A 17885-nucleotide genomic window follows, 5' to 3' on the forward strand; every position below is an offset into this window, starting at 1 on the left:
TTTCACAGCACTTATGCATTGATCTTATTGAGCTTCACTTTGGGGCATTTTGTCCCCTTTTTATTATTTTTATTCTTTTTTTCTTTCTTTTTCTATATTTTTTTTCTTTTTTTCCATATTGTTTTTCTTTTTTCACTTTTATTTCTTTTTCTTTTGTTTTTCTTATTTTTTTCTTTTTATATACAAGAACCTCAATGCATAAGGTTTTACATTTGATCAATACATGAGTATGTACCCAATTCCCAATATTTCCAATAACATTACAAAACTACCCTTTTATTCACCCAATGTCCCAAGGTTCCCACACTTGAATGATACTCACACACACTAGCCTAAGCTAATCAGAGATCCAAATTAAGGACATTTATTATTTTTCGCTTTAAGGCTAGTAATGTGCTAAATTAAAGAATAAATGGGTTAAGCGTAGGCTCAAATTTGGCTAACAAAGGAAGATAAAAGGTAGGCTATTTGGGTAAGTGAGCTAAATGAAATGATGGCCTCAATCACATAAATGCATGAATACACAAAATAATGGACATAAAGAATCAAACAAATCAAAGATTACAATCATAGAAAGAGAATAATGCACACAAAAAGGAAAAATAAGTGGTTATAAGATGTAACCACATCATTAGGCTCAAGTCTCACAAGATTGTGTTCTTAGCTCAAAACATGATCCATAATATATATAATTCAAGCAAGTTCTATGAAAAGTTTTCACTCAAATCAATTGACATGCCCTATAGATAGAAATCTTGAAAAAAATCTCATTATTTTGACTAAGCTTATTGTGTATGCATATGCAAAAATAAGAAAATGCAAGTAAAAATCCTAAAATCCTAGAATGAAATGCAAAAGTATTGGAGTTAGAAATTTGTCACCCAAGATTGCCGATCGGTCGGACGACCTCCCCACACTTAAAAGTTTGCACCGTCCTCGGTGCACTCAAAGATGAGCAAGGGGGTACGACGACTCTCCGGATTGCTATGTGTTCTTTCTTCCGCCTCCATGGTTGCTTGTGGTGCATTCGTTATCAAAAATAAAAATATAACACTATAAGATGAGAAGATATAAAAGTAAGGAAGCATACATTGTTGGAATGAGGTAAATCACTAGAATGAGGTGAGTGAATTAGTGTGACATTAAGAAATATTAGGTGTGTGAATTCTAAATTGCGCGGTTTAGAATACACATTAGCATAAAAGCTATGTCACAAAAGAAGCATGCACTTCACTTATCCTAGTGTGCTTGAGATGCTTTAAGTAAGCTTGTAAGGTAAGACAAGCATTAGAGAAGCATGAAAGCATTCAAGTCAAACATATGGATGGATATAATCATGAACACGATGCATTAAGGTAAATGCTCAACATTATCCATCAAGAGATTGTCTAATCAAAGAATACGGTTCAAATCACATGGTGGCTAGCTACAACATGCAATTCAAAAGAGTTATAAGCTCGAAGACAATTCTCATCACTTGGTATTTTTCAAAAGGTAAGCATGAAGAACTCAAAACCAAGTAACAAAATATAACCTCAATCATAGAATCCAACAAAGATTATCTAAAAATATTCATGCTAAAATAGCATTTAGGCAATAAGGGATATAACAATGTATAGTAAACAAAGTCAATACTCCAACACTTATGATGAAAAGAGAGAAAATAAAATGAAAACTAAACTAAAACTAACTAATCAACTAACTAACTAACTAATTTGTTAACTAAAATAAATGGTTGTCAATGGTGTTTGGAAGTGTTGGATGAGGGGTAGGAGAAAGGAGAAGGAAAGAAATAGAAAGAGGAGAAGAAAAGAAATGTGGGGAAGGAAGGAAATCCGCGCGTACGCGCGCATGCCGCGCGCGCGCGGATGGCTTATTTCGAGAGTGACGCGTACGCGTCATGTGCGCGAGCGCGCAAATAGGTTTGTGCCAGAGGCACAACGTTGGCGCAGCGCAGGCACAACTCTCTGGAAAATGTATGGAGGTTGGAACTTCTCAATCCACGCGTACGCACGCATGGCGCGCGCGCGTGGATGGTCGAAAATGCTGTAAGTGCGCGTACGCGCCATGTACGCGTACGCGTGGATGATGCTCTGTTTTTCAAAATTTTTTCTATGTTTTTGCACCAATCCAAGCATTCCAAACCTCCAAACAGCTACCAAAACACCATAAAACCTTATTTAACATACTTAAACTACCAAACATACTCAACTAACTAAACAAAACATGAAATTAAGCTAATTCTACCAATATATACAAAAGAGAAAATGAAAGGATTTTACCATGGTGGGTTGTCTCCCACCTAGCACTTTTGTTTATTGTCCTTAAGTTGGACTTATGGGGAGCTTTTCTCAAGGTGGCTTGTGCTGGTACTCATCTTGGAACTTCCACCAATGCTTGGACTTCCAATAAGCTCCATCATTCAAGATTAATATCTCCAAGCTTTGATGGAGTTCTTCACAAACCATGGGCTCCCAATGTTGATCCTCATGTGTTCCCGGATCCCATATTTTGTCTTCACACCCATCTCCAAGTTGATTATCATTAATCCATGTGGGTGGTGAGCAAGGTGAATTCTCAACAAAGTGACTAAACATCCTTCTAGACCCATGTACTCTAGTTATACACCAACCTTTGCTATCAAGCTTTGGACATGTGACCATAATGAACCTAGAAGGATGCTTCCAACCACTAACCATCTCCTTTTTACTCCTAAAGCCACTAATTTTTCTAAGTTGACCATCCGTCTCAAGCAAACCATATTCAAGGGGAATAACAAAGCTTAAGTATAAGGAATTTACCCACTTGAATGAGAGAATGGATGGTGGTGGCTTGGGGAGAGGTATCTCCAATGTGCTTGCAAGCTCTACTCCCTTGTTTGCTTCCTTGTCAATCTCCACCTCTTCATAAACTTCTTCATTTTCAATCCTTTGTTCATCAACTTCCTCTAACTCTTCAACATCACTCAAGTCATAAATGGGAGGTTGAGAGAAATCTACCTCCACATCACTTTTAAATTCATTGGGAGAAGGTTCTTCAAATTCAAAGGATTCTTCACCAAGAAGATTGGGTGCATGATCTTCATCACCGAGGGAACTCAATTCTTGCTTCATTCTCTCCAAGTCTTCATATAGAATATGCCTCGGAGGTTGTGCACATTCCTCCTCAACATCAAATTTACTCTTCTTGGAGGGATTTTCTTTGATTTTAGCTTCCCATGGAGGTTCCGCATCTCCTAAGTCTTCAACCACTTCTTCCTTTTCTTTAATAATCATAGGCTCCTCCAATTGTTCTAACACAAAGTAGCATTCCTCCTTTTCCACCGGAGTTTCCAATCTTTCCTTCATGCTATGCTCTTTAATTGGTTCTCCACATGTGACCATGGGAGTGCTTTGAGTGCTCAAGCATTGGGAGGCTAAAATGCTTACTACCTTGGTCAAGGTAGCCATAAATTCTAGTGTCTCCCTTTGCATTTCTCCTTGCCCTTGAAGTATAAGGCTAAGGGTTTCATCCATTGAGAATTGGGGTGGATAAGAGGGTTCATTGTCTTGGAGAAAGAGTTCATTATAGGAAGGTGGTTCTTCTTGGTAAGGTGGTGGTGTGTATTGAGGTGGTTCTTGGGAGTAGTAATCTTGGAATTGTGGTTCCATGTATGGCTCATATGGTTCAAAAGGAGGTTGGTATGGTAGGTAAGGATCATGGTCATATGGAGGTGTTTGTTGAAAATAGGCTTGTGAGTGTGGTTGAGGTTCATGTTGAGGATATGACTCATAGGCATATGGTGGTGGTTCTTGAAAGTCACAAGGAGATTCACCATAGCCATTGGATTGATATGCATCATAGAATGGCTCTTCTTCATAGTGCATTGGTGGAGGTTGTTGCCAAGAGGATTGATCATAAGCATATGGCTCCTCCCACCTTTGGTTATCCCATCCTTGACACACATCTTCATTGTAGCTCCCATCACCTACAACATAGTTGTAATCACACTCATAGCCAAAATGAGAATTCATGGTGAAAAGATAAAATAAAAACAAAAGCTAATAGAAAACAAAAGAAACAAAATTCTACAACTAGCAATTAAAGCAAAAAGCAAGATATTCACACTATTCACATATGTACAATAACCAATAACATAACACCATTGCAATTCCCCGGCAACGGCGCCATTTTGATGATTGGATTTTTGATGGTATAGAATTTCACAAATGAATTCTCGTTGCAAGTATAGTTTCTAAACCAATCACTAATCCTTTCATACAAAAAGTTGTTTGTCACTAGTACAAACCCCTAAAATTTATAAACCGAAGTATTGGACCTCGGGTCATTCTCCCTAGGAATTACAATAAAGTGTCTTGTTATTGGTTATGAGTTATTTTGGGGTTTTGGATAAGAAGCATGAAAAGTAAATGGCAATGAAAATAAACTAACAACTATAAAAGGCTCTTGGTAAGGTGTGAGAACTAGAAGTCCTATCCTAGTTATCCTTCTCAATTGTGATGAGAATTGTTCATTGCTACCACTTAGTTTACCCTTACTAATTAAAGGAAAGTCAAGTGGATGAATTGACTTGAGCCACAAGTCCTAGCCAACTCCCAAGGAAAGACTAGCTTTAGTGCACTCCAAACCAATTAGCAATCTCTCCAATTATCAATCAACAAAGGAATTAGATAACTCAAGTGTCACTAATTACTCTACCTAGGCCAAGAGGAACAAAACCTACACTAAAACTAAAAGAGACATTTCAACAAACACATAGAGTGCAGTAGAAGTAAACATTATTAATTGCAAGAATTAAAGGAATCTACAACTACAAAGGCAAGAGATCAACAATAGAAAAGTAAAGAAGACACATTTATTATGAATTACCTCTTATTGAATTGGAAGAATGTAGAAGGAACAATACTAGATCTACAACAAAGTATAAGAACAACATAAAGGAAATTACAACAAAGGAATAGAAGAAGATTGAATGTAACAACAAGGAATTGAGATGTAGAAGTAGAAGAACATGAATCTAAATCTAGATCTAAGAACTAAACCTAATCCTAATTCTAATTCTAGAGAGAAGAGAGAGCTTCTCTCTCTAGAAACTAACTCTCACTACTAAACTAAGCTAAAACTAAACTAATGGTAACTAACTTCTAAAGTATGAAAAGTATGAAAAAGTATATTCATTCCCCCTTCAATCCTTGGCTTAAATAGCATCAGAAATGAGTTGGATTGGGCCCACAAGGCTTTAGAATTCGCTGGCCACGTTTTGTTTTAAGTGAACCAGGTGGCAGCAACGGCGCGTGCGCGTACTATGCGCGTACGCATCACCATGCGCGGTTCAACCATAGCAAATCTTATATCGTTTCGAAGCCCCGGATGTTAGCTTTCCAACCCAACTGGAACCGCATCATTTGGACCTCTGTAGCTCAAGTTATGGCCGATTAAGTGCGAAGAGGTCGGCTTGACAGCTTTCCGGTTCTTCCATTTCTTCATGAGTTCTCCAACTTTTCATGCTTTCTTTCTTCATTCCCTTGATCCAATCTTTGCCTCCTAAACCTTAAATCACTTAACAAACATATCAAGGCATCTAATAGAATCAAGGTGAATTAAATTTAGCTATTTTGAGTCCTAAAAAGCATGTTTTCACATTCAAGCACAATTAAAGGAGAATATACAAAACCATGCTATTTCTTGAATAAATATGGGTAAAAGGTGATAAAATCCCCAAAAATCAATACAAGATAAACCCTACAAATGGGGTTTGTCAGTGGGCGGTAAAAGAAGGCGCGGACAGCAAACTATGGTGCAAGACGAGTCTCCTTGGAAAAAAAGAAGTATATTCTTTGATCTCCCATACTGGGAGAACAACGAATTACGTCACAACCTTGACGTGATGTACAAAGAGAAGAATGTGTGCAACAACATTATTTTCACCATGTTGAACGTGAGTGGTAAATCCAAAGACCACCTAAAAGCTCGAAAAGATCTCCAGTTGATGGGAATCAGGCATGATATGTGGCCACTTGAAGGTGAAAAGTATCTCTCTGCAGTCTTTACCATGTCCAATCCACAGAAGGATGTCTTTCTGAGGACCATCAAGGATGTGGTCTTTCCAGACGGGTACTCTAGCAACATCTCTTACCGTGTTGATTTAAAACAGTGCAAGTTGTTGGGCTTGAAGAGTCATGACTACTGCCACATTCTAATGGAACATCTATTGCCAATTACGTCAAAACATGTATTGCCCACCCCAGTGTCTGCCGTTTTGGCAGAGTTATCCTCATTTTTCTGACAAATATGCAGTAAATCCATAGAGCCTCAGCAACTTTCTCTTCTTCAGGATCGTGTGGTCCATACTCTGTGCCACCTGGAGATGATTTTTCCACCTTCCTTATTCACAGTCATGGTTCATCTAACGGTGCATCTGGTCGAGGTGGCCCAGTGCATTAATAAGCATTTTTGACCTGTCTTATTAGGATAGCCTAAACCTAGTAGTTTACTTGTTATGTTCTCGAAGGTACTTATGTCATCTTAAGCATTACGTGCGTAATAGGGCACAACCAGAAGGCTCAATTGTAGAGGGCTACTTATCCGAGGAGATTCTCACATTCTATTCAAGGTACCTAGATAATGTCGAGACCAGAATCATCCGGCCGACGCGCGTTGATGATCAGCTGAGTGAAGCTGCGTCAAGCAAGATTTAGCATGTTCCCAAAGGTTAGAAAGGCGGTTGAGGCTGCTTCATTTTTTACTCTAACAGCAACCAATAACCTTCAAGCACATCGTCATGTACTAGTCAATTGCATTGCTGTAGAGAAATTCTTGGAGTAAGTATGGAGTGTGAGATCTAAAAGTATGAAGTGAGCCAATATGTTTTGAGAGTATTGACCTTGAATCAACTTTTTATGTGCACAGTGAGTTCAGAGCCATCACAAAGAGAAAGCTACGAAATGAAATAAGGTCCCAATCTCACATAGATAGTGTTGTGCACAGAGAATTTTCCAACTGGTTCAGGCATGAGGTAATCCCTTATATCTCAGGATCCTACTACCCTTTGATGCTATCTTGCGTCTAATTGTTCCATGCCAGGTCCCATTTGGAAGCACCAGTCATTCAAACGAGTTGCAGTGGCTTGCCTATGGTCCCATCGCTCAGGCCAGACGCTTTAAGGCTTACAATATCAATGGATTTAAATTTAGAACCATGTTGAGGGAGAAAAGGATGAAAACACAGAATAGTGAGGTTTATGTCACTTCAGATACTAGAAGTTATGCAAGCAAACGGGATAGCAATGTTACCGTTGGCGGTGTCTCGTATTATGGGAGATTAGTAGACATCATTGAGCTAAATTACAGTGGTCAATTCACAGTAGTCTTGTTCAAGTGTCTTTGGGCAGACATCACGTTGGGCAGAGGCATATGACAAGACGTTTTGGGCCACACCTGTGTCAACTTTGCCACTCCGATTCACACCGATGATCGAGAAGACGACGAGCCATACATCTTAGCATCTGAGGCGTGTCTTGTGTTCTACGTGGATGATGAGGTTGACAACGGATGGAGTGTAGTAGTCCATGTGAAGCCAAGAGATTTGTTTGACATGGGTGAAGATTATGGACATTGTGGGTCGACCTTCATCTCCAGCCTTGTATGACTAGCTTGCCTGAATTTGATGTCAAAGGCCTACAGTTGACAAGAGATGGAGATTTAGAAGAATCCACTAATGACGGCGTTGAAGATTGTGATGAGGCCGCCGATTCATAAATACATTTCTCTATCATGCATGTAGCTCATATTCATAGGAGATTCTGCATATATATTACTATCATGCTTCAACAATGATGTACAGTGGATTGTATTTTAGTCACATCATTAGACAATAGATTGAATTGATCGATATATTTTAGATATTTAAAAATTTTTTCTTTCATAAAAAGCTCTTTTATCTAAATTTTGGTAAAAAAATATAAATTTAAGAGAGTGATGGACGTAAGAACATTTAGAGAGTCATAGCACAATAATTTAGTATCACTTACAAATTTGATTATGTTATCATGCATCTTCTCAAACTTTGTCTAAATCAGACCAAGAATCTGAATTTAGGATAGTAGAGTGTTACAGACATAAGTGAAAAACTTAAATTAGAATATGGTGTTTTACAGTGCTGTGATTTTTTATTCAAATCTTCGTGCAACCACATTTTTCTTCTATCTTTGTACATTCTTTTTATGTATGTGGCCTATCAGGAAGATTGGAGAGCCGAGACTTCTTTTTGGTTTGCAAAACCATCAGGTTTACAGAGAAGATGATAGATGCATCTCCATTCTCTTCGTTGGACCATGCAATGTCCTTTGCAAGACAGCTGGGGTTTAAAGAGTCAAGTATACAATCATGGCTGGATGCCTTCTCTGGACACATACACCTCACTAATGCCATTCGTCATGCGCCTGCTTCAATGATGAAGGTTTGATTGTTGCTGCCCAATTTAATTTTGATATCCTTTTCATATTTTTGGATGAAACCCATTTCATGTGGTTATGTTAAAATTTTAGGAATTACTTCAATGGGACCGAAGGTACAGGGCTAAATTTGGATTTGAGTTTATAACAAGTACGGACACGTAGTTCTCACAGAAAATACTTGATGAGGTGAAGGTAAATATTCATGTTTTACTTTTGTATTTATCTGTGTCTGGCGTATATAAAAGTTCTTTAACTATATAGTTAAATTCTACTTTCAGTTTTGTAAAATTAATACATTAGATTTATTTAGCTATGTTTAAGTGCAAAAAGAACAACAAATATTGATAATAAAAATACAAGCCGAATCACCATTGAGGCGGGATAATTTAATTGTATATTGTAGAACAAGATAAACTCTATTTGTCCTTGCTGGAAGAAATTTAATGGCATAAAATAGAAATCCTTTTGTGGAAGACAAGAATGGCTGGTCTTTGATCCTTTAAAGTGCCTGCATGTCTCTGTCCTCTACAAATTTGTTGGTTTATAAATATACTCTTGCTAAATTGCTTGTATTGGCATGATGTGAGGTTGCTCAAAGTAAGCTTTCCATTTTGCATTGATAGTGACTTATTTAATCATATTGAATTGTGAAAGATTAGCAATATATCCTTGCTAAAGGGCTTTAGTGGGTTGATGACAGGAAAAATCCAGACCAGAGTAAAAAAAAAAAAAAGAAAAATAGTTTGTTCTGATTGAGTGATTGTCATTATATTTTGACTCAAGCTAGGAGCTAATTGTTTGTTGTGCTTTTTTTTGTGATTGAAGTTTATTGTAATTTATCTTTTGTTTATTCAACATTCAGACAATGTATATAGCTTCCTAGAATTACATATTCAATCCAGCCTTAGATTATGAAATTGTTCTTGTATCATAAAGGCTTCTAAAACTATGTAGTTATCACTGAGCAATTTCTTAAACCTTTGAATATTATCAAATTATAATCTCTTTTTATTTGATAATTGGTCTCTTTTTATTTGATAATTGGTCTTCTTCTTCTTCATTAATTCTTTTCTATGTCAATTATCATATCAAGATTCGAATATGAATTTTTTTTTCAGACAGTATTTATACATTAATTATGGTATATTGTATAGGCACGCTATAAAACTCTCTTGTCGTTGAACTAGATATTGTAGCACGGGAGGAATTCAAACTCCTAGAACATGGCCTTGAACGACTATGGGACAGTAAGAAAGACATGACTTTTACGATGTTTATGTAATCTGATTATGTTCACACACTAATTCCTCTTATTCCGGGCTTGTTTGTCTATGATGTAACTCTCAAGAATGTCTCGAGACAAGATTCAAAAGGAATCTAAAGAACCGGAGGAGGTGGTTCCAGATTCAATGGAGAAAGAGGACATTGTCTCCTCCGATAGTTTTGATGAGGCTGATTCTGCTGGACGAAAGGCTTTCATGCTGTCATATGACTTCAATAAAACGCCTGAAGAAAATGAATATCTTTATAGTGGAATGTCTCCTGAGAAGAAGAGTGCGTGCCACTTGGCTATATGGGCTAAACGATACTTGAAACCTTGAAGATAGTGCAGTAGTTTAGATGAAGAATTTTGGTCTAAGTTGTATAAGATAGTCGAGACTTGTTTGTTGAATTTGTCTTGACTTTATAACTGTTCAGTCTGTTATTAGGGATTGTTATTATGCTACATTGAAGGTCATTGGTCTACCGTTTAACCTATTTCTGCAATTTGTTAAAACACTCTTATTATTATTATTATTATTATTCACGTATATTATTTGACCACCATGGAGCTCCTAATTAATGTATACCTTGACCTGCCATGATGAAATGAAGTTGTTTTAACTACTAATGTCTTGCTATCAGTTTCAGAAAGTAATTTTCTGATGCTAATAATTTCCTTATGGTCTGTGCAAGTGATGCCTAAACAGCCAGGTTTTGATGATAATAGGAAAGTTATATTTAAAGATCAAAATTAAGTAAAAACCAGCAATAAATCAGTATGACAATTTTGTCAACTCCAAAGTACAAAATTAATGAAAATAATAACAAATGAACATTGAAACATCATAAGGTACTGGTTAACTTTTTATACTCTTCCAACCCTTTCCACCTTTTCAAGTAACTGCATTATTCAGAGTGATTCCTTCCATTATCAAGGTAGCCTCTTCAGAATCTTTTTCAGTTACAAAATTCACCAAAATAAAAAAGAAGAAAATACATTCAATTCTAAATTGATGAAAAAAAATAAAAAAAATCCCTATATTTCAAAACTCAAACTCTTTGAATTGCATTGCAGAGGTGATAATAGCTAAAAAAAAAAGATATTGGAGTTAAAAGTGTGTTCAGAACAGTCATCATTGCTCCTCGTTTCATCAACTCCATTGCAAGTCCTATTGCCAATTGAAGAGCATTTTCAGCATATCCAGCACAACTTAAATACTAGTGATTTATTCGTAATAGCACCATAAACCATTACTTGAAGTAAGCCAATCCTGAATTGCAGTGCTCACAGCAATCAGATTCTTGGACTCCCACTGCAATGCATATCTAGCTTTGACCAAGGTTGAATTTAGGCTCAATTGTTATGTCAGGATCATGACTTATAGAAATATTAACATCAAAATTACTGAAATCAAACTGAATGAAAATTTCAATGTAATAAGACAATCCATGCTTGAAAACACTTCCCTCATTCCCTGACAAAGGAAAATATAACCAAGGGCAATATTACCAATAGTACCTCTCTGAGTAGTCATGCTATCCTTCCCATGGAAATTTTAATGCACCAACACTTATTGAATATGCATAAATCATGTTCCAAAAACATACTGCATATTAAAAACAAACTTAGGAAGAGTGTTGCACTATAGAACAGAGCAAACCTGTAAATAGCTTGAAACATGCTGTTTTGTGAATCCTGGCACATTCATATACTCATGTATTTTCTTAGGACCAGCTAATCATCATAAGAAAAAGAAAATAGCTACTATTATCATTACTGTACAAGATTATAAGCATGTAGCAAGTAGTCATGGCAAGAAATCGAAAAGGATTAAATGAGTTTTTGGTCATGTAAAATTAGTAGGTTATAGTTTTTAACTATTATTGAAGATGATGGTAGAGACCAATTTTAGGGATGGTCTGAATATCTGTTCAGAAACTAAAATCATAAATTGCTAATTTTAAAAGGATCAAAAGCTGAAGGGGACTAAATTTAATTGTTAAAGTTGAAGTAAAATGAAATAAAATATGACAAAAGATGCTTATAAAAGGTTAAAATAAAATAGCGAAACCAAAAGAAAAATTAAAAATAATCTTATTTAATAAGAATCAAAGCTAAAATCAAATAAATGGTATAGCAACCTAAACCATTGGTGTTATAACTTTTTAGTACGGTGTCTTATATTATCTCAGTAATTATTATTATTATTATTATTATTATTATTATTATTATTATTAACACTAAAACACTAACACACTTAATAACATCAGCCTTTTATATATATATATATATATATATATATATATATATTTTGCTATTCCTATTTTAAAATAAGCCTCAGCGTGCCCGAATTTTTCTTCCCCAATTCTTATACACGGTCCTCCACCACATCCTTAACTCAGTCATAAATCCAGTGAACCAACCCTTCACCCAGAGAAGCTCTCACCTCTTGCACTCTCGCCTGTCTTTGCTGTTGTCGACGAGGACTGCTCATCTCCCGTCGCCGTCTCGGTCTCTAGAAGGTGCCTATCGCGTCGCCGTCTCTACCCGCGTGGTCATCGTCGGTTCCGGCCTACTTCTGGCTCGTCCCTCTTCTTCGGTATGCACTAATATTTCTTTCAATTTGTGATGTTAAAATGTGATTATGGTAGGTGTTCTTACAGTCAATGAACTTTGTGCATGTATCGATCTTTGTACTATGCTCCTCTATCTTTTGATCAAAATTGGTAATATTTAGAGAGTTGAGACAGTTGATCAAATTCCTATTATGATAACCAATGCTATTATGAACCTTTCAATTAATCAAGTCTCGTTTTTGATGAAATTCTACTCCATTAACTTCACCAACATACATAGATAATTTTGATGAAATCATACTCTAATTAATCATCTCCTCTATAACCAAAAGCAACCTCGCCTATCTATTTCTTTGATTTGTATATTTGGTCAATTTGTGATTTCTTGTCCTTCTATCATTTTTTTTTTAAAATAATCTTAAGTAGAATTTAAAACCCAAATCAATTGTGCGGATGATTAAGAATAGCGAGAAAAAAAATTGAGGTGTCCACTGCCTACCATGAAGAAAATGCATGACAACTAATAATTAACTAGAAAAATGAACTCTCGAAGATACTAAAAAATAGTCTAATTATGAACCAATTTATACACAGTTATATGCATATTTGGGTTGTTAGGCTTCTTAGCTTTTTCCTATTGTTTCTGTTTAGTTTCTTTTAAAAATAACATAAAGAGTATACATGCTTATAACTATGTGTTGTGCTGGTTAACTCCTTGCATTGTATAATTGTATTTTTTTGGTTAATTTGTATAAACATAACTTACCAATATTATGTGTTGTTGGAGATAATGTGATTGGTTTTTTTTTTCTGCATCCTGTTATTAGGAATTTAAGATGGCTAGGAAAGGTCGTTATATGAAAAAATCAAAAATAGGACCAGGATGTCAACAACCTCAAACGGCTCCACTTCCGGCTTCGGCTTTTCACCACAATGACTCTCAAATTCCCTCCGTCAGCGGTGATAGTGTCCCTACAACCTCACGTCCGTTCCATCTACCGCGCAATGAACCAAGGCCTACTCCACAGACGAGCACAAATAGCATTTAGAACTCGAAGCCAGGCCACATAAACTTGGACGCTAATGCAAATGAGGTAGATTCTCTTGATCAAGAAGACGTCTTTGTTGCTTTTGGAGCTCAGAATCGCAAAGGATGCAAGACTACAGAGTTTTAGACGGTTAAGATCATCGGTAACATATTTAATAATTTTTCTTTGATCAATTTATGCTAGACTCTATGTTATTTATTAGTCTTCATGCATTCTGTCCATAATGGAGACACATATAAGGAATTATATTTGACTTATAGATTTCGATGGCACAATCAAGCCGGCAAAATTAAGTGTGAGGAGGCTATGGAACGGCCTAATGGTAAAAGGATCATGCTCAAGTTCAACAACGAAAAGCAGGCAATTGGAGACAAAGCTGGACTGTTGAGTGGCGTTCTTGGTCTGCCAGGATCTGATTATGGAAAAATTTTTATCTATGAGAAAAGTTGGCGTAATATTACCACTAAAAACAAGGTTTATAACGAATGTGTCAAGGTAAAAGTTTATATCCGTGTTGAATTAAATTTGCTTATTTGTTACAATTATTAATAAATTGTATTATCTATGCAGCAAATTTTTCACTTTGATGAAGATAGTGAAGGAACTATCAAGAAAAATATTTTGAAAAGTATGGGGAAGTCCTGGAAGGATACAAGGCTGAGGTTGTATAATGCTTATTACGAGCCAACATCAACGACTGAACAAAATATTGAGAATCGTCCGCCGGAAATTGCTCGAAAGTATTGGAGATGGTTCCTTAGTACACAACAATACAATCACAATTGCATTGAGTCTTTTTAAATTAGTTTCTAATCGTCCTTTATCTCTGATGGACCAATAGGAGAAGTGCAGAAAAAACGCGATAAATAGATCAAAACAACTATATACTGGCGGTTCGAAAAGCTTCACACGACAGAGGGAAGAAGAAGTACTTTACTTTTTTATTCACTCTTCGGACTTGTACTTTACTTTTTTGTTCACTCTTTGGACTATCTCTATGTCTACATTCTTCTTGATTGTATGGAATACGGTAATGGCATAAACTTTGTTGTTATAGTCAGAACAACAAGGAAGGAGAGTCGGTAGAAGAGAGTTATGGATCAAAGTGCACAAAAAAAAGATAGCTCATATATCAATGATGAAGCAAGAGCAATTGGTGTAAGTACTATTTATTATAATTGATCTTCAAAATTATGATCTCAAATGGGTTAACAGTTTACTTCTCTATATTTTATTTTATTTTTTATTTCTTTACTAAATAGTTTACTTCATGAATTGGTTTGGTATTGGATTGGAAATAGCAATAAAATATTCAAAGATGAGTTTCTATTAATCCTAATTCATCAACTTTTCACCACAATTTTATCCCCTATGTCAAACTGGACCCAAAGAAGTTTTTGTTGGCTGTCCACAAATTGTGTGAAATTCTGAGGCTACGGTTTGAATTAGATCAAAGGAATTAATTTCGAAATTCACTTCAGCAGCGTTATACTAAAAAATCTTTTGCTACGAGTGGAATAATAAATTTTAATACGGTTATTTATCTATATAAATTTTTTTTACATTAATAAATAATAATAATAACAAAATCTTATTCTATTAAATAGAGTTGATTATATAAATTAAATAATACTATTAAATTTTATCATGTATTATATTTAGGCAAAAACAAAATTCATATAATATATCGGTGGTAAACATAAGAGATATACTGATCAAATATATTAAAAATATTTATCACAATTACGAAAAGAACATAATCCGCTATAGATAGTCGCGAATTACATTGATCAGGTACAACACAAAATTATGCGTAAATTGCTGGAGGCAGTGCCTATATAACGTGATTTTTTTTGTGATACCTATATAACGTGATTTATGTTTATATCAAAATTGATTATAGTAAAGTAAATATTTTTTGAATTATACTACTCAAAATCACTCTTAGATAAAAAATTACTAAAAGAGATATCAATTTAAATATTTTTTTTATATGCATGCAAAATCAGAACAATAACAAAAATAATATAAAAATATTTATCATATAAATAAAATAAATACAATAAAAATAAAAATATGAAAGCGAGTACTATCAATTTTATAATTTCAAATAAAAAAAATATTCTATAATTTTTCTAGCACTGACAGTACTCTTTAATTTAGTATTATTTTGAACTATAAATTTTCATTATTTATGACTATATTGTTACTTATAATTAATTTTTTATTTATTTTATCTTTTTTTATAGAGTACATCAAAGAAAAAAAATCATACAGATAAGAAATAATAAAAATTTCATAAAACCAACAACATATATCAAATAAAAAAAATACAAAAAAAAGTAAATAAAATTCATATGAATAAAATTAAATAAAAAAATTTCATACACAACATAAATACAATGTAGTAAAGGATAAAAAAATTTATATTAACAAAAAATAATAAAAATATCATCAAAATTAATAAAATACTTAAAAAATTAGAGCACTATTAAAAATAAAAAAGAGTCAACAATATTTTTCATATGAAAAAAATAATTTGCGTATTCATATTTTAAAAGTGGTATTTGCATAAAATTGGAATCCAAACATTTTATTTACGTAAATTGTCCTATTATTTTATAGTAACAAACACTAAAAATTAAGATGACTATAATTACAGAAATTAAGATGACTATAATTACAAAAATTTTATATTACTTAAAAAATATAACAAAAATTAAGATGACTTTTTATTACTGCTTTAACTGATGAATGGCTAAAATACTAGCAAATAATTTTTTTCTCTTTTATACATTGAAGTGCCTTCTAAAAATAATTAAACTCGCTTATTATAGAAACATAATATATAAGAGCATTTCGTTGTTGGCTCAGCTGATGTCCACCAATTCGTTGGTGTTAGGGACGGCTTGGCCATTTCGTGAATATTTCCTGTGATATGCTCTATTTCGTGGAAGGCGGGCTTGAGTTCTTCTCTGACACGTAGCAGGTCGGGTGCTTCTTGTGAAATGGAGTTAGAATCCATCTTGTGGTTGGCAAGGATGAAATGGGTCTGCCTATTTTGAGCATAATTTTAAACCATGCGCATTTAGAGAATAAATCATTTTTACGTATGTATTTAAATAAAAAAACAAGTTTGGATTGCCGAATTAATACTACTATTACATCGAAAGTCTAAAAGACGTGATGCTCTAAGAAAATGGATCTTCTCAAATTTTTTTTAGTTGAGAATATAAAATATAATTTTTATTTTTTTTGTTTTTTTTATCTTTATTTATAAAATATATGATATAAAATCACATTTTATTCTCCTAAATAAAAAAAATTTAATCCTATACTTTGGTACTACACCAATAACTAACTATCAAAATAATTAAATATTTCACGGTTATTATTTATAGCAGCATAATAAAATTATAATTTTTTTGGTGACTAAACAAGGAAAGAAACAAAGCAAAAACTATTCTAAATCCGAGCGGATGAGTCGTTGGAGATTAACACCAGGCTCAGACCAAATAACATGATTAGAGTTACTCTTGGCACCATATTTAGCCATCCAATCCGCAGCTCTATTTGCTTCTCGGGACACCCATTCAACGTGAACAAGCCAAGGACGAGATAAAAGCTCCTGAATCTTGTGAACCAAATCTGTTACTTCACATGGATACCCACTTGTAAGCTCATGCATGATGGGTAGAATGTCAAGGCAATCTGTTTCACATATAATATCCCTCAAACCGCAATCCCAAGCTAAAACCAGCCCCCTCCAAGCAGCAAATAATTCACATCTGATTATAGACCAAGGGGGAATGCTTCCAGAGCAGCCCGAGATCCAATCTCCCTTAGAATCTCTAATAATACACCCAAATCCCGCTAAATTTGAATCCATATACAAGCTTGCGTCACAATTAACTTTAAAACTATTGCCTACCGGTGGTTCCCAACACAAGCAATTTCGGAGAGACCTAAAGGCATTGCTTCGATTCCTGTAAACCTGTAAGTCCTTGGCGGTAATTCTGGCCAAGGCAACAACCTTATGGTCTGTCCAAGAATTGTCAGTGTTGAATATGTCATTGCACCTATGTCTCCATACCCACCAAAGCCCTGCACCAAAGGACGCCTCATTGTTAGCCAAGGCCTTCCGAAACCACTCTTCAAGAGCAGTACCAGCTGTCGAGTCCAGGATACTAGGATCCAACATATACCAGATTGCCTTTGATCGTTCACAGTCTCTAAGGCAATGCTCTATAGTCTCCTGCGCCTTATTACATCTCTTACACATATCTGAAGAAGCTAAATGCCGCTTGAATCGAAAGGTTTCAGTTGGTAGAGCATCATGTAAGCTAAGCCACATAGTAAATTTGAACTTCTCTGGAATGTTTGTGTTCCACAACCAGTTCCAATTACTGTTGGCATTCCAATTTAATGTTTCTTTAATAACCATCTGTAACCCTCCCTTGCACTATACTTTTTTGTTGCTGCAGGCCACCACTCCCACTGTGGCTCCAACTCAGTCAAACTAGGATATCTCAGACCACAAA

General features: G+C 34.9%; 1 protein-coding gene and 1 long non-coding RNA gene across 2 annotated transcripts; one reads left to right on the forward strand and one right to left on the reverse strand.

Annotated features, from left to right (window-relative positions):
- Positions 1–2351: 2351 nt before the first annotated feature.
- On the reverse strand, positions 2352–4013 carry LOC148566712 (uncharacterized). Its single transcript, XM_088484393.1, has one exon. It carries the CDS (start codon positions 4011–4013, stop codon positions 2352–2354), a length of 1662 nt encoding a protein of 553 aa, XP_088340519.1.
- Positions 4014–12032: 8019 nt separating this feature from the next.
- LOC107637594 (uncharacterized) lies at positions 12033–14387 on the forward strand. The gene is made up of 4 exons (XR_001619420.3): positions 12033–12318; positions 13123–13486; positions 13605–13839; positions 13915–14387. It is a non-coding gene; the product is annotated as an uncharacterized LOC107637594 (long non-coding RNA).
- Positions 14388–17885: the final 3498 nt, after the last annotated feature.

The sequence above is a fragment of the Arachis ipaensis genome, chromosome B4, assembly GCF_059453495.1.
Source record: "Arachis ipaensis isolate K30076 ecotype BB chromosome B4, ASM5945349v1, whole genome shotgun sequence".
Classification (NCBI taxonomy): Eukaryota; Viridiplantae; Streptophyta; class Magnoliopsida; order Fabales; family Fabaceae; genus Arachis; species Arachis ipaensis.

Coding starts and splice junctions, on each gene's coding strand:
- LOC148566712 (XM_088484393.1), bottom strand. CDS start 4,013: ATGAATTCTCATTTTGGCTATGAGTGTGATTACAACTATGTTGTAGGT.